Source organism: Myotis yumanensis, unplaced genomic scaffold (genome assembly GCF_028538775.1).
Source record: "Myotis yumanensis isolate MYYU_CA2020_CCGP unplaced genomic scaffold, mMyoYum1.0.hap1 SCAF_4, whole genome shotgun sequence".
NCBI classification, from domain to species: Eukaryota; Metazoa; Chordata; class Mammalia; order Chiroptera; family Vespertilionidae; genus Myotis; species Myotis yumanensis.
The window spans coordinates 92,691,793-92,713,823 of NW_027223755.1; the positions used below are offsets into that span (position 1 = coordinate 92,691,793).

The following is a 22,031-nucleotide window of genomic DNA, read 5'->3' on the forward strand; positions in this document are numbered from 1 at the left end:
TAGATGAGAGAAGCAGTGTTTAGCAGAGTGTTGTTAAGTGTTGTGCTACAATGATCACACTGAGTTTTTAGAATATTTTCATTCCTTAGAAAACAACCCACAACCCAATTTTCCCCCTTGCCTTCCTTCTCAAGTCCTAGGCAACCACCAATCTGCTTTCTGTCTGTATGGATCTGCCTGTTCTGGACATTTCATATAAGGGAAATGATACACAGTGTGACCTTGTGTGACGGGCTTTCAGTGAGCATAATGTTTTCAAGGTTCGTCCATATTGTCGCAGGTTATGGATACTTCATTCCTTTTAATTACCGAATAATACTCCATTTTACTCATATACACATCTTATCCATTCCTCTGTTGACATACATTTGAGTTGTTTCCCTGTTTTGGGCTCTTGTGAATATGAATATCCATGTACAGGTTTTGTTGGCTGCTATAAGCTGCTCTAGAGAGGCATGTGGGAGGTTGCAAGTGGGTCCTTGCTCTCAGGAGGACTCCTTCCTGTGCCCAGTCCTCTGTGACAGAGGTGTTTACCTCTTTCCACCACCCTCACCTTCCCTGGGCTGTCTGCTCTTTGAGGACTGTTTGCAGAGTCCTCCAACAGGGACCTGCATCAATTGGGAAACTAAAGGAGAACACTTCCCCTGGTAGTGCAGGTTTCAAACACTCCTTAGTTGACTTATTGTATTAGCTACAAAGGATAAATGCCAATTTCTGGAAAGCTAATTTTGGGGTCTTGATACAAAGACGCCAAGAAACACTGGAGAGAATACCATTGTCCAGAATACCCAGGCTTAGGGAGTATGGGCTTCCCTCTTTATTATCTGCCAACCTGTATCTTGTTTTTACATCCCGTTTGTTAAGTCAATGCTTAGAAGCTTTTAAAAAATAATGAGCCTTATTTCTCTCTGGTTCTAAGAAAGGATTAATATGTGGGATATGTTGAAACCTGTACTAACTGCTTGGGAAATGTGTTCTTCCGTTTCTCAATGGATGCAGTTCCCTGGAACTTTGGAACTAAGTGGAAATGAATGTTGAGGGCTCTCTGCTAACAGTTGTCAAAGTGTGTTTTAAAAAAATCTATAATAATAAGAGCGCAATATGCTAATTAGACTGGACATCCTTCCAGATGTCCTTCCAAATGAAGCCGGGCCTGCAAGGGAAGCCCGGGTCCTGGGTGCCAGATGGAAGCCAGTGCCAGCAGCTGGGGGGAAGGAAGGCCTACTCTTGCATGGATTTCGTGCATCGGGCCTCTAGTATGTAATAAAAACTCAAATATTCTTCTTGCCTCCTATGCTAATCCACCACTTGATCAGTGTATAAAAAATGGCTACAAAAGCTCATCTTCTGGTTGATGTGGACAGGTTAGGGCTAACCTAGCCCTGAAGAGCAGTATAGCCTGACCCTGACAACCTGCTGTATTCTGAAATGAATTTATCATTGTTTCAGAACATTCTAGTGCCAGAGTAGCAGCCAGATGTCTAGAAAGAGAAGAGGAAAGGACCATACTTTTATTAATCCAGGGTGGTTTCCTGGCCTGTAAGACGCCACCCTACAAGCTTTGTGGGTCTCAGGAGATAACCTACAGGCAGCAAAAGTACTTTGAACCTTATAAAAGCCTGTGCAAAGAACAGATGTCTGATGAAAGGATAGGGTAGGTTGTAATAGCAACCTACTGTGAATGGGAACTGGTGACTTCTTACCACATTTGTTTTCATTAGCAATGTAACTCAAATCTACATAAAGAAAAGAGAGCTAGAAATGGCAAATAAGGTTAATATAAATTAAAAAACTACAAATATGTATTTTCACTTTTTTAAACAAGGTTATATAAAACAATATAACACTGTATTATTGGGTTTGCAACATAACAGACTAAAAGAGTAATAGTAACAAAAAAGAGAGGAGGGAATGGAGCTACATTGGAGCAGTTTCTATCTTACTAACTTTAGTATAAATCTGCAGTAATCATTCCGAAATTCCGAAAAAATGTATACTGTAATCCCTAGAGCAACCTTCCCTTATAACAAAAAAGTTTAAAATCATTAAAGGAATTAATGGTATACTAGAAAATATTCACTTAATACAAAAGAAAAAAAGGATAAAAAAAATGTGAGATATAGAAAATAGCAAAATGACGGGTAGGTTGACTGGCATTTCCATGAGTTACCTCATTTAATTCTCAAAACAACCCCGAGAGCGAGTTACTGCTATTACCCCATTTTACAGGCGTGCAAACCGAGGCCGAGGGACGGGTGGTTCCCGCCTCACTCCGGTGTTCTTGGACACTTCTCGCCTCCGCACGTGTTTTCCTAACAAGCGGACATCATAGACGGCACCTACTTCCTCCGGGGACCGTAGTGAGACGAGTGGGCACGTGTTCTGTTACCATCATGGCTCTTAAAACCCAGTGCGCCAGGCAGGGACGCTCCGGGTACAAAGTTTCCGTTTGTGGGCACAGGGCGGACCTCGGAGCAGGCGGGGCCAGGCGCTCGGCCCAGCGCCTGCGCAGGCTCTGTGGACGGAGGGCGGGGCCCGCGGGGTAGAGGCGGGGCTTCAGAACGTGTGGGCGGAGCGGGGAAATCGGCGCCGGTTCCAAGGTCGAGGGGCGAGGCCTTCCGGGGGCGGGGCTTCGGGCGGTGACCGCGTCCGCGCAGACTCCGAGGGCGGAGGGCGGGGCCTTCTGCTCGGGGGCGGGAGCCGCAGCGGCGGCTGGGCTGACGTGGAGGGTCACGGTTAGCGGGCACTACGAGTTGCGGGATTGGGGAGCGACGGCCCGGGCCGGGCCCTTGGGCCCTGGGCGGCGGCGGCGGCGGTATAAAGCTGGCGACGGGGAGCATGTAATGTCGGAATGCGGAGGCCGCGGCAGCGGCGGCGGCAGCAGCAGCAGCGACGACGCCGAGGAGGAGGGTGGCGGCGCCGGCCCAGCGGGCTCCGGCTCCCTCAGCCCGGCCCCGGCCCCGGCTGGAGCGTCCTCGGCGGACCGGCTCCGTCGCCGACTGCGCGGCGCCTTCCTCATGGCGCGCCGGCGACCGGAGCTGCTCTGCGGGGCCGTGGCGCTCGGCTGCGCGCTGCTCTTCACCCTCAAGTTCACCTGCAGGTGAGGCGGCCCGCACCCCCGGGGCACCGGCCCGGCGCCTTCTCGGCCGACCGGCCGGACCGGCGGCGCGTGGCCAGGTCGTGGGTGGTAGCGGCTCCCGCGGCGTGAAGTCGGACCTGACTCCCCTCCCTGCCTCCCCCAGCCTGCGGCTTTGCCGGCCACCTTCCCCTCGCTCTGGCCGGCCACCCAGCCATTTGGCGAGGTTTTCGGGTGCCGCCCGGCGGCGCCCCTTCATCCCATTTTGTGCCGACGGAGGTGGGCCAGGTTCCGAGGTGCTCAGTGGGGGTTTCTTGGGGGTTCACCTGTCACTTCTGCCTGAACCGTAGGGCCCTCACTCATCGCTTAATTTGTGTCCTTTCTGCTTCGAATGTAGTAATGCACAACCATTGGCGTCCCTAGACCCCTTTGAAAATTCAGGCAGTCATTGACCTAACGATTAGTTATCCGCACCTACGGTGGAGCCCTCGTCCACGTGAGCGGTGAAGATAAAATAAAAGCTCCTACTTGGGAGGGTGGGACAGGCAGGCAACACGTACGCTTCATTTTAAAGGGTGTCTGTCAGTGCTGTCGGGAGCGTGGGAGCAGCGAGGGTGGGGCAGAAAGGCTTTCTTTCCTAAGGAAACCACACAGGACGCTTGCACAAGAAGGGGAAGGGGCCAGCAGGGGACGATCTGGGGCCAGAAGAGTGTCCCACGTAGCGGGAACAAGTGCGAAAGCCCGGAAGCTGGACGAGCCGGGTGTGTGCCTGGAACTAGGAGAGGCCTGAGCAGGGAAGATGAGAGTGGATGTGCCTCTCTTTGAGGAATGACCACAAATACAACGTTGACTTTAAATTTCAGGAGCAGTGTGGGCCTCCCACACAGTGTTATCTCTTGGGACTTCAGTTTACGTCTGTGTTGCCACCGAGTGGCATATTGGCCAAGAGGAAGAGTTCAGCTTGGAGCATTGTTATTGAATGTGTTAAGTGCAGGGCCATCCTGTTCATTGTCGGATGTTTAGCATCCCCGACTTGTGCAGATGTGACACCGAAAAATGTCTCCAGACATTACCAAATGTTCCCCCCGGGGAACAAAAGTGCCTGCTTGATAACCACAGCTTACAAGAATGCATTTATTAATGTTAATATACTGCAGAATCTGAGGGCCTAGTGTGGATCATTTAAATATCAATTCTCAGTAAAGTCTGGATCTGCTCTTTCTTGTCCTAATTTATAGATAAAGGACTTGAGCCTTGGTCATGTTACAAAAACTTGCCCCAAATCATATCCACCTATTAATCCTTTATTGTCAGGTTCTAGGCTCTTAACCTTGCTCTTTATCAATAACTTCCTTCATCAAGGAAAATGTGCAAAATATTTTACAAGGTAGAATAATTGCAAGGTGGCATATGGGTTCAAATTGGCAAGAGAGGTATTTCCCCCCTCTAAGGCTGGGGAACTTAGTGACATTAGTTTATCTGTCTATAGAAATAATGACTTGCTAGGTAGGAAAGTCCTTTCAAATTTCAGGAAGAAGGAAGAGTGTAAATCCAGTTACTAGAGCAGACAGAACAAGATCCCTGCCTGCTTCAGCTAGGAGAGAGAGCCACAGCTTGTCTGTCCAGCTCCTTGCTGTGCCACTGGCAGATGTGACAGGCTTTTAATAGACTCAGATTGATTTTTTTTTAGAGCCCTATTTGATTGAATGGTGTCATGATACTATTTTTTCGCTGTACAACTGACCTGCACATTTCTGGCCCTCTTTTTCTATTTTACTTTTAAGATTTTTGTGTTAATGAAGACAGAGGCCTAATGAAGAGTAAAATTTTTTAAATTTAATTTTTGTTAATAGCTCCAGACCTGAAATAAGGGAGAACCCTCTTCAGTGTCTGTTGCTTAGCTGAGTTCAAACCAGATAACATAAGAGAGGTTGATTTGGGGTTGAAACACAACTAATAATTCTATATTTCTGGGCATTTAATCTCTGTCCTGTGTGTCGTTCTATGCATTGAATCTCTATGACTTCCTTCTGCTCACTTTCCTTTTACCCTGATTTGGAGGAAAATATTGTGTGTGTATATATTTATTTATTTCTTATATATAATCAGGAGTTGCAACAGGTCTTCTTGTTTGCAATCAAGTCTTGAGTTTTTTGTACCTGAGACTTAGACTTGAAAGCTGCAAGAAATCTTTGATCTATGTATAGTTTCTCAAAAAATGTTTAGCAAATTTAAGAGTTAAATGGAAACTTGTGAATGTGTCTGATGGAGCAGAAGCATATGTCTCTGTTCCCTGGTTAATGCTTGTTTTTTGATGTGCCACGTGGCTTATCTGGTGTGTTTACTCTGAACATGCAAAGCAGCAGTACTACGTTGATAATTATCCTTTGCTTGGCCATCATAGACATACATTTTCCCTCAGATTATGTTATTTAACACTTAACATGCAACTAAAATAGTAGAAAAATAATACCTCCAAAGAGCAGAATTTTGGAATTCTTGAAAATGTGTCACTCTTGCATCACAGCGCTTTTTATGACTCTGCATGCTGTCTTCTTGTCATTCAGATCCCAGCTTAAAAAGATAACCACATTTACTAGTAAAAAAATTTCCCATATAGCAGTGATCATTTTGTGTTTTTATTGTTTGTTGTTTACATATTTGGTTGTTTGCTTGCCTTCCTCTCTGAGAAAAATAAGCCCCTGGAGAACATATCTTTGCTCACTTTGGTATCTAGTCCAGTGCCTGCAGCACAATAAGGTTTGCTCAATGAACATTTTATTGAATTACAGTGGAAACTCAGAAGGCTGTTCAAAAATTGAGTCATTTTTTCTCATTAGAAACAATGTAAATTGAACTAATCTGTTTCAGACCCCCAAATGACTCCCTGTTTTAACCTTTCATATATATAATAGTGACCTGGTGTGTGGATTCATGCACATTGAAAGGAAATTAATTAGAAGGTGGCCAGTGGGGCGGGACTGGGCAAGATGGGCTGGACACACCCTGGAGCCAACCTCCTGCCGTCCCTCCTCTGCTGGCTTGAAGGGCATCTTTGGAGTGATTAGGGTCCCTCCAGCAAGTGGGTCCCTCGGCCTGGCCTATGGGAATTGGCTGAAACTGGCTCTCCAACATCTTCCAAGGGGTCCCTGGTGTGAGAGGGCACTCTGCGGAGTTGCTGTCGTACAGTGTGTAGAACGCAAATGCAAGTGTGCAGTAAACCAAATTTGGGGCCTACAGTGCCCCAGTGCAGCCCCATAAGGAATCGGCTCCCTCCTCTCTGGTTCCAGGGTGCATCACCCAAGAACTGCCGCTGCCAAGTCACAGCAGCTCGGCAGCTCCTGTGTTGAGTGTCTGCCCCCTAGTGGTCAGTGCGCATCATAGGTACTGGATGGTCAGACGATCGGATGGTTGCTTAGCCTTTTTTTAAAAAAATTTTTATTGATTTTTTACAGAGAGGAAGGGAGAGGGATAGAGAATTAGAAACATCGATGAGAGAGAACCATCGATCTGCTGCCTCCTGCACACCCCCTGCTGGGGATGTGCCCTGCAACCAAGGTACATGCCCTTGACTGGAATCGAACCTGGGACCCTTCAGTCCACAGGCCGACGCTCTATCCACTGAGCCAAGCCAGTTAGGGCAAAAAAAAAAATGAAAATTTAATAATAAGCAGCAACAAAAGCAAAAAAATACCCATGAAAATATTCACAGCACAGTATTCTGAGATTTTAACAGTAGTAAACTGACTCGTACTCACACATTCTCTCCTTTGTTTGTTGCCTGAGAGCCTTGTGACATCATATAGCTATCAGCATGAAAGGATTGTCAGGTTGAGAAGCAAATTGTTCGAGATGGGAGATGTTCGAGAATTGAGGTTTGACTGTATTTTGTGACTGAATTTTTCAGGTTATGAAGATATTTTACATAGACAAGCTCCCTGATTGCAAGGTTAAAATGTTAGTTTGAGTTAATAAATAGATTTGCTCTAACTTTTAACACATTTATGATGTTAATAATTTTTGGTTAAAATAGTTAAGTGACATATTTAAAACTGTCTGCTTAATTTAGGAAGTTAACACCTTTTAGATGCAAAGGAGAATGTGGGACTCTTTCCCTCATACTAAATGACCCAAGGCTCTTAGAGTAGCTTAGTTCTAGGTCTTGGGTGAAGATATGTTTCTTTTTTGCATCTGCTGCATATCTCAGACTTGTCAGCACCTTCCTTCACATTCCTCCTTCTTACTACAGTCTTCCCTTGGTATGTGCAGGGGCTTGATTCCAGGACCCCCTTCGGGTACCCAAGTCCTTGGATTCTCAAATCCTTTATGTAAAGTGGTGTGGTATTTGCATATAACCTACCTACATTCTTCCATATACTTTAAGTAACTCTAGATTACTTATAATACCTAATACGATGTAAATGCTATGTAAATAGTTGTTATACTGTATTGTTAAGTAAATACCGATAAGAGAAAAAGTATGTACATGTTCAGTACAGACACAACCATGGTAGGCCTAACTATGTAGTAAACATCAGCAACAATGTAATATTTTTAAAAAAGAGTATTTTTGATCCAAGATTGATTAAATCTGTGGATGTGGAACCCAGAGATACAGAGGACTGATTGTACTTGACTATTTTCTGAGAAATCAGATTATCAAATTCATTTGCACACCTGTAAAGTTAGAGCGCAGTTAGGTGTCCCTTGGAATGATCCCTAGTAATGCAAATGGGCCTTCTGACACTTTGATTCTTTCAGACTGTTCTTAATAATATATGTCTGTATGGATTTATGCTTTATTTCCTTTCACATATGTTCAGGTGAGGTAAGTAGAGGAGGTTTGTTCATTTCACAAGTTACTGAACTTCATAGTAACAGCAGCTACTAAACAATGAGGATCTAACAGTGTAAAAGATAGTGCCCTTGCCCTTATGGAGTTAATGATCTATCTTGTAGAGTAGATAATAAAAAGGTAAAATAAGTAACAGAGTGTGGTGAGAGCTATGCAGGCAACCAATAGGGAGCTGAGAGAAAATTTCCTCAGCACCCTTCTGCAGTTAGTTTCTACCCCACTCCCTACTCTAGATAACCACTGATGCTGATTATTTCAGTATAGATTAGCTTTGCCTGTTTTGGGATTTCATATAAACGCATTCATATTATACAGGGCGGGCAAAAGTAGGTTTATATTTGTTTGCATGGAAAGTAATCCTATATAATAAAGAGCTAATATGCAAATGGTCATCACGCCCTCACGCTGTCATGTGGTAATGGCTCAGACATTCAACACTGGGGAGAGAGGAATGGGGACCAGCCAGGCACAAATGAGCTCATGAGAGAGGAATGGGGGCCAGCCAGGCACAAATGAGCTCGTGAGAGAGGAATGGGGACCAGACAGGCTGCGGCCTGGGAGAAGGACAAGCCACCCGCCCCACGATCCAGGGTGCCAGCGGCTATGCCTGCGCCTGCGGCCCAGGAGAGGGACAAGCCACATGCCCCACGGTCCGGGGCGCCTGCGGCCCGGGAGAAGGACAAGCCACGTGCCCCAGGTCCAGGGCGCCTGTGGTTGCGGCCCCGGTGAAGCCGCCTGCCCACGGTCCCCTGCGGCTTCACCCGGCCTAGGCGAAGCCGGCCCAGGTCCTTGGTGCCTGTGGCCAGCCAGAGGGAGGAAAGCATGGGTCTCAGTGCCTGTGACTGGCCAAAGGAGGGAATCCTGGGTCCTGGGTGCAGGGTGAGGCAGAGGCGGTTAGGGGCGATCAGGCTGGTAGGGGAGCAATTAGGGGCGATCAGGCAGGCAGGCAGGTGAGCAGTTAGGAGCCAGCGGTCCCGGATTGTGAGAGGCAGTCAGACATCCCCCGAGGGGTCTCGGATTGGAGAGGGTGCAGGCCGGGCTAAGAGACCCCCCTACCCCCCCGTGCATGAATTTTGTGCACCAGGCCTCTAGTATAATCATCTACACTAATAAAAGAGAAACATGGTAATTGGCGTATGACCGCTACCCTTCCCATTGGCTAATCAGCATATCCTTATGCAAATTAACTGTCAGCCAAGATGGTGGCCGGCAGCCAGGCAGCTTGAAGCGAACATGAGGCTTGCTTGCTCCAGTGACTGCGGACTCCAACGTTCCCCTCCTCACTTGCCGACCTCTCAACTGCAACTCTAAGCAACTATATACTACGTTGCAAATAAGAAGCTAAACAAAACCCCAGAAACCAGCCGGACTGAAAGCCATCCAGATCGCAACATTGTATCCATGTTTTCAGCAGCCGAGGCCTCAGAGCTAAAGCTGGCCCAGAATAAAAAAAAAAAAAAAAGAAAACAAGGAGCGGTTGGGAGCTTCAGTCACCCGCTTCCGGAAAACAGCCCTCAGCCCCTCACCAGACTGGCCAGGCACCCCAGTGGGGACCCCCACCCTGATCCAGGACACCCTTCAGGGCAAACCAGCCAGCCCCCACCTGTGCACCAGGCCTCTACCCTATATAGTAAAAGGGTAATATGCCTCCCGGCACCGGGATCAGCGGAGCAGCGAGGCTCCCGGCACCGAGATCAGCATGACAGGGGGCAGCGCCCAATCCCCCTGATCACCCTGCGTCTCTGTGAGTGACAGGGGGCGGGGCCACAACCTCCCTATCTGCCCTGCTCTGTTCATGACAAGGGAAGGCGCCCCAACCCCCTGATCAGCCCTGCTCTGTGCCTGATAGGGGGGAGCTCCCCAATCCCCTGATTGCCCTGCAGCTCTGTGTTTGACAGGATGCAGCGCCCCAACCCCCCTCCATGGGCCTTGCTCTGTGTGTGACAGGGTAGAGCCATAACCTCCCCATTGGCCCTGCCCTGAGTGTGACAGGGTGCAGCGCCCCAACCCCCTGATCCGCCCTGCTCTGTGTGTGACAGGGCGGTGCCCCAACCCCCCAATCGGCCCTACTCTGTGCGTGACAGGGGGGAGCTCCCCAACCCCCTGATCGACCCTGCTCTGTGTGTGACAGGGTACGGAGCCCCAAACCCCCTGATGGGCCCTGCTCTGTGCGTGACAGGGGTGGCGCCGCAACCTCCCCATCGACCCTGCCTTGAGTGTGACAGGGGGCGGTGCCCAAACCCCCCAATTGGCCCTACCCTGAGCGTGACTGAGGGTGGCATCGCAACCTCCTGATCCGCCCTGCTCTGTGCATGACGGGGCGGCACCCTACTCCCCAATTGGCCCTGCTCTGAGCCCAACCAGGGGCTGCATGTAGGGATTGGGCCTGCCCTCTGCCACCCGGGAGCAGGCCTAAGCCAGCAGGTCGTTATCTCCTGAGGGGTCCCAGACTGCGAGAGAGCACAGGCCGGGCTGGGGGACCCCCCTCCCCACCCCCCCGAGTGCACAAATTTTTGTGCACCGGGCCTCTAGTCTAATCTAATAAAAGAGAAACATGGTAGTTAGCGTACGACCGCTACCCTTCCCATTGGCTAATTAGAGAGATATGCAAAGTAATCACCAGCCAAGATGGCAGTTAACTGCCAACAAAGATGGCGGTTAATTTGCATATGTAGGCACAATGCAGGGAGGCAAAAGGGAAAGCACGGAAGAAGCCCCCTGGCACTGACAGTGATCAGAAACCCAGGGGGGAGCTAAGAGCCGGGGGGCAGGGCACAGGCAGCCCCCAGGGCCGCCTGTGCCCTGCCCCCCAGCCATGATCGGAAAATCCTGCGCCTTTGCCGCACTGGCCAGTGATAGTGGGAAGTAGGGGTGGAGCCAGCGATGGGAGCTGGGCAGGGGCGGAGCCCGCGATCGCGGGGTGGCTGCAGCTGCCGGTCGCCGCTGCCCGGGCCTAACGCCTCGGCCAGAGGCGTTAGGCCCAGGCAGGGGCAGAGCCCACGATCGGGGGGCGGCTGCAGCTGGGGGGGCAGGGGCGGAGCCCACCATCGGGGGGCGGCTGCAGCTGGGGGTCCCCACTGCCCGGGCCTAAGCCCACGATCGGGGGGCGGCTACAGCTGGGGGGGTCCCCCGCCCGGGCCTAACGCTTTGGCCAGAGGTGTTAGGCCCGGGCAGGGGCAGCTGCAGCTGCGGGTCCCCGCTGCCCGGGCCTAATGCCTCGGCCAGAGGCATTAGGCCTGGGCAGGAGTGGTGCCAGCGATCATGGGGAGCAGGGGCAGAGTTGCTGATGGTTGGAGCTTGGGGTCCCCTGTCCAGGCCTAATGCCTTGGCCACAGGCGTTAGGCCTGAGAAGGGGTGGAGCAGGAGGTCCCTTGGAGAGCTGTGGGTCCCCTGCCCAGGCCTAATGCCTGGGTGAGAGGCATTAGGGCGGAGCTGTCAATCGCCAGGGAGCAGGGGCCGAGTAGGTGATGGTGGGGTCCTGGGGGTCCCTTGCCCAGGCCTAATGCCTTGGCCAGAGGTGTTAGGCCTGAGCATGGGCAGAGCCAGCGATCGTGAGCAGGGGCGACGTGGGCGATCGTAGGGAGCTGGGGGTCCCCTACCCACCCTGATCCAGGACACCCTTCAGGGCAAACCAGCTGGCTCCCACCCGTGCACCAGGCTTCTATCCGATATAATAATAGGGTAATGAGCACATGCAATTTTTTTTTCCAAATATATTTTATTGATTTTTTACAGGGAGGAAGGGAGAGGGATAGAGAGTTAGAAACATCGATGAGAGCGAAACTTCGATCAGCTGCCTCCTCCACACCCCCTACTGGGGATGTGTACGCAACCAGAGTACATGCCCTTGACGAGAATCGAACCTGGGACCCTTCAGTCTGCAGGCTGACGCTCTATCCACTGAGCCAAACCCGTTAGGGCAGTAATGTGCAAATTGACCCTAACAGCAGAACGACTGGGAATGACTGGTCACTATGACACACACTGACCACCAGGGGGCAGATGCTCAATGCAGGAGCTGCCCCCTGGTAGTCAGTGCAGTCCCACAGGGGGAGCTCTGCTCAGCCACAAGCCAGGCTGACGGCATCACAGCGGCGATGGTGGGAGCCTCTCCTGGCTCCTCAGCAGCTCTGTGGATGTTCAACTGCAGCTTCGGCCCGCTGGCAAGTGGACATCCCCCAAGGGATGTATCACTGCCAGCTTAGGCACAATCCCCCGGGGAGCAGGCCTAAGCCAACAGGTGGACATCCCCCGAGGGGTCCCAGACTGCGAGAGAGCACAGGCTGGGCTGAGGGACCCCCGAGTGCACAAATTTTTGTGCACCGGGCCTCTAGTAATAATATAAGAATAAAGTGATGTAGTCACAACTGTAAAGCTACTTTTGCCTAGCCTATATGTATTCTTTAGTGTCTGACTTCTTTCATTCATTATCATTATTTTGAGACTCATCCAGTTATATATAGTACATATCATTTAATTGTAAGAGTATACCCCCGTTTGTTTATCCTTTCACCTAATTAGTTACTCCAGCTTTCTTTTTAAAAAAAAATTTTTTTTATTGATTTTTTACAGAGAGGAAGGGAGCGGGATAGAGAGTTAGAAACATTGATGGGAGAGAAACATTGATCAGTTGCCTCCTGCACACCTCCTACTGGGGATGTGCCTGCAACCAAGGTACATGCCTTTGACCGGAATCGAACCTGGGACCCTTCAGTCCGCAGGCCGAAGCTCTATCCACTGAGCCAAACCAGTTAGGGCTACTTCAGCTTTCTTACGCTTACTATTTAGATGGACTGTTTTTCCCCCATCCTTACATTTTCATCCTGTTTATGTCTTGATGTTTAAAATGTGTCTCTTTTAGATAGCTTCTTTATCCAGTCTGGCAATCTTTTCCTCTTAATTGGATGGTTTAGTCCTTTTATATTTAATGTAATTGTTGATATGGTTGGGTTTAAGTCTACCTTCTGGCTATTTGTTTTTCATTTGTACCTTCTGGTTTTTGTCTTTTTCTTGATCCTTTTCTGCCTTCTTTTCGGTTATTACTTTTGCCTGAATGTCCTGGATAAGTGCAGGCCAACTCCAGCTAATACACTTTTAAGTTTTCTCAAAGTTGAGTTGATTGTAAGCATTTCCTATAGAAATTTTTTTTTTTAAAGGAATGTTCTTTTAAAAAAATATTTTTATTGATTTTAGAGAGGAAAGGAGAGGGAGAGGGAGATAGAAACATCAATGATGAGAGAGAATCATTGATCGGCTGCCTCCTGCACACCCCCTGCTGGGGATCGAGCCCGCAACTGAGGTACGTGCCCTTGACCGGAATCGAACCCGGGACCCTTCAGTCCGCAGGTCGACCTCTATTTACTGAGCCAAACCAACTAGGGCTCCTATAGAAATCTTATTAGCAGTAGCCGCATGTGCTCCCTCCCCTTAATTCTGAGCAAGCTTACCTGGTGGCTCTGTAGTCCTGGACATCAGTGGCTCCTGTGGAGAACAAGACTGCGGAGAGATGAGATGAATCTTGGGTGTGGAGGCAAGAATGTGGATTACTCAAAGACATTATTCTCTGCTCTCCACTGCCCTCCCACTCCACCTGTGGGAAGACAATATTATAGAATAATTTCCAGCATATATTTCATGTCTTTCATTTTCTCAGCCACATATTGCCTTATCGCAGAATATTTAAGTTTCATTCTCCTTCCACATGAAGCTGTTGTTGGAAGAAAATAAACTCAGTGATCTTATTTGTGTTTGCTCTTTTTTAGTCGAGCAAAAGATGTGATAATACCAGCAAAGCCACCTGTCAGCTTTTTCTCCTCGAGGTCTCCGGTTCTTGACCTCTTCCAGGGTCAACTGGACTACGCAGAGGTTGTTCGCCGGCACTCAGAGGTGGTGCTGCTGTTCTTCTACGCCCCATGGTGTGGACAGTCCATCGCTGCCAGGGCAGAAGTTGAGCAAGCAGCGAGTCAGCTTTCAGACCAGGTAATGCTGACATTCGGCCTAAGAATCAAATGACTGTCAGTTCTGCTGCAGAGCAGATGGTCCCCTATAGAGACATCTTACTAGCTGGCTGATTTTGCCAAGGTGAATACTAGGAGCACTTTTAAAATTCTAAAGCCTTGTATAAAGAAACAAAAGATTTCTGATTGTGATGATCCTAATTGGTTAGCAGCAGGATGGGGAACAGATTCTGCATCCTGTGACTAAGCCAGTGCTCATTCCCAGGTGCCATGCTATTTAGTTTTCATGCTGAAGTAGGTGGGGAACTGAAAGTCCTAGTTGATTATCTCTTTGATATTTGCTAGTTAGGTATTTTATTTAGGAGAAATTTATGCATCATGACTACAGTGTAGCCGACTGACTTTTTAAATACCCATACTTGGACCAGAACTGTATTTAACAGATATTTAATAAATGAATGCAACCTTTATGATAGATAAGAGTGATATATAGGCAAATATTTGAGTTATCTGTGACAGTGGTTTTCAACCAGGTGGATCCCAATTGCTTTTTATAAAACAAGTATTTTATATTTATTCCTTTTTATGCCTTGAAAATGAATTCATAGATAAGACAACCTTCCTACACATAAAATTTCAAAATAGTTCCTCTAATGCACCATTTATAACTTAAAGGTAGAAGGGAGCAAAGTAATGTATAATTAAATCATATGTATTTCAGTTTGTAAATGCTTTGGCAAAATAGGTCCTTGTACCTTTATGTAGAGTTACTGTGGATGGAACAGTTACAAATGTAGATTGATAAAGGTATGTGTTGGACTTAGATACCATGGGGGCATTGCACTCGGTGATTTGATTTTTCTAAACAATGAACAGCTCTTGGTAAAGTTTTAAACCAAACAAAGTACTTTTTGCCCTCAGTTGACACAGAAGTTGCCTTCCTGAGAAATTCAGTGTATACAAAAACCATGTTTTGGTTTCACATATAAAATGGAATTAGGTTCTGGGCTCTAATAATAACAAATGGGTTTTTCTCAACATCAGTGTTGGGCAGGGCATTTAAAACTGCTCTGGGATGAATCTTCCCTTGCAGAGCAATTTTGAGCATTGCAGGGTATCTACCACAGTCCCTGCCCACCACCCACCACATGCCTTGTAGCCTACCTGTCCCCACTGCCCCCTCCCTCCTTTCCCCAGTTATTGCAAGTCGCTAAAAAGCATCCACAGACTTCTAAGAGGCTGTTGCTGGGACCTACTGATCTGACGTTACTTAAGCAGGCAGCTGAGTTTCAGAAGTTCATTTGGATCTCTCAGTTGGTTTTTCTTAGAACCAATGTTTTAAATGGTGACTAGGCTTCCTACTCAGCCTAGTAAAGTATTTTAAACCATTATATATCCCCGAATGTAGTACCAATTACTGTTTAAATATAACTCTTCATTCCCTTAACACTGATTCTTTGGGGTGGGGTATGATTTTGTGTTCCAACTGTGGGTCAATGGATTGGATCTATTCCTGTCTTTCCTTTACACCCTCTCCCCTTTCAAATGGCAAATAGTAACCACACTGGCAGATACTTCCAGGGAGGAAATAGGAAGTGTAATGGAGCACTCGAGGCAAGTAGTATATTAGCATAAAGGAAATCACCACTTTGCCAATCATTCCCCAAATTTTCTGAATTTAAAGAATAAGTAGAGAATACTTATTGTGAAGTCATTGGTGATAACATGATGTGACATTCATCTCATTTAATTTTTAGCAAAGAAACATTTATTAGTATTTAGATGAATTTATTTCATTTGGTTTTGGTTTGGGAGATTGGTTGTAATATATTATATATTAGGGTATCAATCACTTATTATCTTATTGTCAACTTAGGTAATATGCTCTTTAGAGTGGTTACATAGGAATAGTATTTGGGAGTGCCTGGCCCTATGCCAGTGATGGCGAACCTATGACACGCGTGTCAGAAGTGACACGCAAACTCATTTTTTTGGTTGATTTTTCTTTGTTAAATGGCATTTAAATATATAAAATAAATATCAAAAGTATAAATCTTTGTTTTACTATGCTTGCAAATATCAAAAAATTTCTATATGTGACATGGCACCAGAGTTAAGTTAGGGTTTTTCAAAATGCTGACACGCCGAGCTCAAAAGGTTCACCATCACTGCCCTACGCTGTTCCTCACAACAGTTCTATAAGCTGATGCTGGTGTTCCTGTTCTTCTGAGGCAAGACCTCAGACTTAGAGGGCACAACAGTTTGTTAAACATCACAGGACAAATGATTGAGGTCATAGTGCCATAAACAACTGACCGGCACTGCTTCCCCCCTTCCCCCCCAAATTTTCGTAGTTCCTTTCCAAGTTCTCAATAGGGAAAAGGAACAGGCTTATTTTCAGAAACAGGCAAAAATCTTTTGAGCCACATTGCTTAGTAAAATGAGGGACCATGGTAAATTCTGCCTTATATTTGGGTAAAAAAATGAGATGTCAACCTTAAGTAAAAATATTTTTGCTTTTCTTTCTCATACATAGACTCCAAAAAGAGCTATAAAGAGCTTCCACTAAGTTTGAGCAATATTGCTATCTAGTAAGTATAAGGCATCTAAAAGTGACTTTAAATTGCAGACATAGAGACACTTCTTAAGTACATCCATCTATAAATATGTACTTAATCCATATTTTTGCTATTCAGTACTATATTTTAGAAAATAGCTTTAATCATCTGTTTTTTTATTAGTTTTTAATGTAATCATTTAAAATGGTCTTTGGAAATTTGTGATGTTTGATTTGTATATTTTTTCATTCTCAGATACTCAGTTTGACTATCAAAAGACATATCTTTTTACCAAGTTTTCATGTTAATCATGCTTAGGAAAAGCTCTGATGCTCATTCACTTTAGAATTCAAAGGAAATCATTTTCCTCTTGGGTCAGACTCCAAATTATTTAGTCCTAGCTAGACACTGTAGATAAGAGTCTTTTTTTAAATTTATTTCTTTATTGTAGCAGTCAGTGATGACCTTCTTTGAACTCTTGAAACAATTTTTTTACACTTTCTGTTTCAGAGAGGAATAGTTCATATCTACAAGTTTATCTTTTAAGTCTTCGTAGTTTTTCAGTTGTTATTCATAGTCATTTGAAACTTTTTTTGACTCTGCAGGTGTTGTTTGTGGCAATTAACTGTTGGTGGAACCAGGGGAAATGCAGAAAACAGAAGCATTTCTTTTATTTTCCTGTAATATATCTGTATCATCGGAGGTAAGACATTTTAAGTAATGTTTCTAATTCCAACTAAGTTTATCAATTTTGAAGTGATTTTTTTTCATTTAAAATATTAGATAGATTAAGAAAACACGTGTAAATCAATAAAATATATTTAAAAAAAAAAAAAAAAAAGCCCTAACCGGTTTGGCTCAGTGGATAGAGCGTCGGCCTGCGGACTAAAAGGTCCCAGGTTCGATTCCGGTCAAGGGCATGTACCTTGGTTGCGGGCACATCCCCAGTAGGAGGTGTGCAGGAGGCAGCTGATCAATGTTTCTCTCTCATCGATGTTTCTAACTCTCTATCCCTTTCCCTTCCTCTCTGTACAAAATCAATAAAATATATTTTAAAAAAAAACAAAAAGAAAACACGTGTAAGCAGAAATAAAAAAAGGATCTGGATTATTTTATCAGCCATATGTAATCATTAAGTGTTTTGATTTATATTCTGTACACACACACACACACACACACACACGAGACCTGATGCACAAAAATTCATGCAAGAGTAGGTCTTCTTTCACCTGGCTGCCAGCACCAGCTTCCCTCCAGCACCCAGGACCCAGCTGCCTTCCCTCCAGCCCTGGCTTAATCTGGAATGACGTCTGGTCTAATAGCGTATTACCCTTTTATTATTACAAATACACCCTCTCCTTTAAAAATAAAAAAAAAACATTACGCTGTAGTAATATTTTTTCCTAAACTTTTTCTTTTTCAATATATTTTTTTATTGATTTCAGAGAGGAAGGGAGAGGGGGAGAGTGATAGAAACATCAATGATGAGAGAGAATCATTGGTTGGCTCCCTCCTTTACGCCCCCTACTGGTAATTGAACCTGGAACCTGGGCATGTGCCCTGCTGGGAATTGAACCGTGACCTTCTGGTTCACGCTCAACCACTGAGCCACACAGATGAACTAAACTGGTTTTTCTTACTTTTCATGTCATTACATATATTCTAAAGCCTTGTTTTTAATAGTACCAGTTACTCCATTGTGTGGCTATACATTTCAAATATTCTAAAAGAGTTTTGTCGTATAAAAATACATAGAAGTCTTTATCCTGTTACTTGACAGGATAGCATAATCAAGAGGGTATCTTCCCATCTTTTCAACTGGGAAGAAAATTACTACAAGTACATAGTTTTGTACCCATAATTCTGAAATCCAAAGAGCTCTAGAAACCTAAAGACTTTATAAATTTTGTCCCCAAATATATTCATCTAGCCTAAAATAATAAGAGGCTGCCTATAGTCTTTATCTCACTTAAGGTGCCAGTTTATTCATTTTGCTGCAGAAAAATATTGGTGCTTGATTTTGGAGTACTGCCTGACCATTGCTATGGGTGTTAAGTAATGTCTAAAATTTGACTTAAAGGATTTTGAAGACATTTGATGGATTCTGGACTTTGTTCAATGTAGTTGTCTTAAAGTTTGTTAATGATGGTAAAATGGGTAAAAAAGATGTGATTAGTAAGAGCTTTACTTTTTAGATTTTATTTTTTCCCTCACTACAAACTTCTTGGACCTTAATCAATGGGGATTTATAACAAACATCAATAAATTACCATTTGTGGATTATCTGTCATACTCCATTACACTTCCATGACTTTAACATAAAATGTTGTGTGGCACATAATTTTACTTCTCGGGAGCTAATAAATAGTATTTGGGCAAAAACATACTTTCCTACCCCATCTTCAACTTCAAATTTTCCTCTAGATACAGTGGGGCCTTGACTTACGAGTGTCCCGACTAACGAGTTTTTTGAGATACCAGCTGTCTCACAGCCGATTTTTTGCATTGAGTTGATAGAGTAATTTGAGTTAAAGAGCTCCTTAACGAGCTCGGTCTTGGAACGAATTAAACTTGTAAGTCAAGGCCCCACTGTATATGAATACTTTCTCAGAGGAACTTTCTCATAGTTCCTTCTTTTTTTTTTTAAATATATTTTTATTGATTTCAGAGAGGAAAAGAGAGGGAGAGAAAGATAGAAACATCAGTGATGAGAGAGAATCATTGATTGGCTGCCTCCTACAAGCTCCACACTGGGGATTGAGCCCGAAACCTGGGCATGTGCCCTTGACCAGAATCAAACCCAGGACCCTTCAGTCCACAGGCTGATGCTCTACCCACTGAGCCAAACCAGCTAGGGCACACTCATGTTTCGCATGCGGCCCACTATGAATATGTTTGCGGCCCAGCCAATATAATGGTATGTAAGAAATGTTTTAACAAAAGTGTAGTAACTTAATTTTTACAATATTCTGCTATACATAATTATTAATAACGAACTACAGTGTTCGCTAGTGACTGATATCTACAATCATGCACCATTTCTCTCCACTAATACAGCGAATATTTTAGCAGCCAATTGCCATGTCATTAGTCTTGTACCGACTTGTTTGGTGTGCACAACAGGAAATATTTTGCTTTCGAAGAACAAGAAAAATAGGTTTATTTGCATTATGCTTATTAATTTGTGCAGTTATTCAGTGTCTGGTAAGTTAATGTTCAAGAAAAATACTAATTTTTATTAAAATGTTCTATTATTTTATGTTAACAATTACTCATTTATTTTAGCCCTTTGTATTCAGCATGTCTCTATCAAAATAAACCTACGTTTCTATGAAAATTGAAACTTGTTTTTTTGTGGCCCACATAAACTTAAGCCTTGTTTATTTGGCTTGTGTTAGCCTTTGAGTTTGACATGCTTGAGCTAGGGCTCTTTTTTCTTTCTTTTTTTTTAAGGTAAGTATAAGGTGCTATACTTGAAGGTTCTAAAACTCTGTGCTCTGTCAAATGGATAATGAGCTTGCCTCATGAAGGTCCCTGCGTTTCTTTTCTTGGAAATAGGAAATAGGACACAGATGCCTAGCAGGGAGTAAAAGACTTGCAACGATATATAACCAAGCCAGTTGCCCAGAGGTGGACTTAACTTGATTAAAATTAGAATTCCCTTGAATAGAATACAAAATGTCATTTTGGTTTATGTGGAGTGTGCAATGTTGTCTTACGCTGCTTGTTTTCTTAGTTTTATAGAAAGATTGAAAAGTCATGGAAGGAACTTTAGAAAAATCTAGTCCACTCCTCTCATTATATAGATGAGGACTTTGAGGTTAGTACTCATCTTGAAGTGCTTGCCCCTCATCTTTATCTGTTAAATTTTCACTTGGTAAGTCATTCCCAATGTCTCAAAAACAGAAGAAAGTGCTAAGGCACAGAAATATCTGAAAGGTAGCCTTTTCATATTCTGTTTAAGAATCTTCAAGCCCTCTATTTTACATGAAACACATATGAATGAATGTGTTCCTTTAATTAAACTCTCTTAGTATTTGGTAGTCTTGAGATTTTTTTGGTTAATGTGCTTGCAAATGTCATCCTTGAGTCTGTCTCATCACTGGATAGACTGTTGTGTGTGTTGTGTTTGTTTGTATGACTTACCTAGTTGTAGCTGCTTAAAGAAATTAATAGACTTCTGTTTTGTGAAACTAGATTCCACTTTTTTTTAATGGATATGTGCGGCCAAAGGGAGCACCGATTCCACTTTTTTGGCTTGTATTAATACTAGTTATAAAGGCTTTGAGGCAGTAGTTTCTCAAAACACTATATAAAGTTCAGCAGCCCTAGGTCAGCTTGTCCTACAGCAATGACTATAGCATGTTGCTAAAACATGTCCCCCATCCTGCATTCTGGGATCTTCTCATTACAAGTCACTGGAACCCTATAACATCATGCCAGGAAAATTCAGCAGAGTCTGTTTGCTTGAATAGATGAGGTTTCCAGACTGGTTGCCTCCTTTTTGCTGAATAAAATAAGTTATCAGATGATTTTTTATTTCTTCCTTTAAAAGTTATTTTTTGTTTTTTAAAAATATATTTTGATTGATTTCAGAGAGGGAGAGAGAGAGAGAGAGAAATATCAATGATGAGAGAGAATCATTGATTGGCTGCCTCCTGCACACCCAACACTGGGGATCGAGTCCATGATCCAGGCATGTGCCCTGACTGGGTATCGAACTGTGATCTCCTGGTCCATAGGTTGATGCTCAACCACTGAGCTACACCAGCCAGGCCTTTAAAAATTGTTCATGATTGCTGGAGTTGTTGATGGTGGTGATTTTTATTTTTGTTTTATTTTTAATTTTTATTTTTTTTGTTAATCCTCACCTAAGGATATTTTTCCATTGATTTTTAGGGAGAGCAGAAGAGAGAGGGAAAGACAGAGAGAAACATCGATGTGAGAGAAACACATCAATTGGTTGCCTCCTGCATGAGCCCTCACCAGAACCCAGGCTGGGGAGGAGGCTGCAACCAAGTTACATGCCCTTGACCGGAATCGAACCCAGCACCCTTTGGTCTACAGGCCAATGCTCTATACACAGCCATACTGGGTAGGGCTGATGGTGATTTTTTAAACTAATTGTTAAAATTAATAAATTAGTTGTAATAAGTCTTGAATTATAGAATTCTTAACTGTCTCCCAGTTGTGCACATAGAATGCTATTTTTACTTTTTTGTGCTAATATTTCTTTGCATCATTCTGCAGTGCACACTGAAGAATTGTGTTTATCTTATCACATTATATATTTGTGTTAATTTCTGTAGTCAAATATTATATTATTATGACTATGACATTTTTATAATTCTTTACTTTGCTCTGTCTATTCTTGCTATTAACAGTAAGCTTAATGTCAATTTCTGTTTAGAGAGAAGAATGGTTATGGAGTTGCTGAATGTCACTCTATTTCCTACCCACTCCACATACCATCCAATTATATTTGAGCAATATCTGTTGGTATTGTACAAAATCAAAGAAAGCCATTTGAATATTCTGATCAGCTTATTAGGAGATTAACCAAATATTAGTAGTATTCTTAGCAA

The 22,031-nt window shown here is 44.5% G+C and overlaps 1 protein-coding gene across 2 annotated transcripts in view; it reads left to right on the top strand.

The window, feature by feature from the left end:
• Positions 1-2,718: 2,718 nt before the first annotated feature.
• The window catches only part of TXNDC11 (thioredoxin domain containing 11), a 72,995-nt gene continuing 53,682 nt past the window's right edge, over positions 2,719-22,031 (top strand). The window contains exons 1-3 of one of the 2 annotated variants that reach the window (XM_070412969.1): positions 2,719-3,100; positions 13,694-13,910; positions 17,052-17,149. In XM_070412969.1, the coding sequence (XP_070269070.1) occupies positions 2,844-3,100; positions 13,694-13,910; positions 17,052-17,149 (572 nt within the window). In that variant the 5' untranslated portion in view covers positions 2,719-2,843. Of the gene's footprint in view, positions 3,101-13,693; positions 13,911-17,051; positions 17,150-22,031 lie in introns of those variants that run through there. The other variant, XM_070412970.1, reaches the window with a different exon arrangement.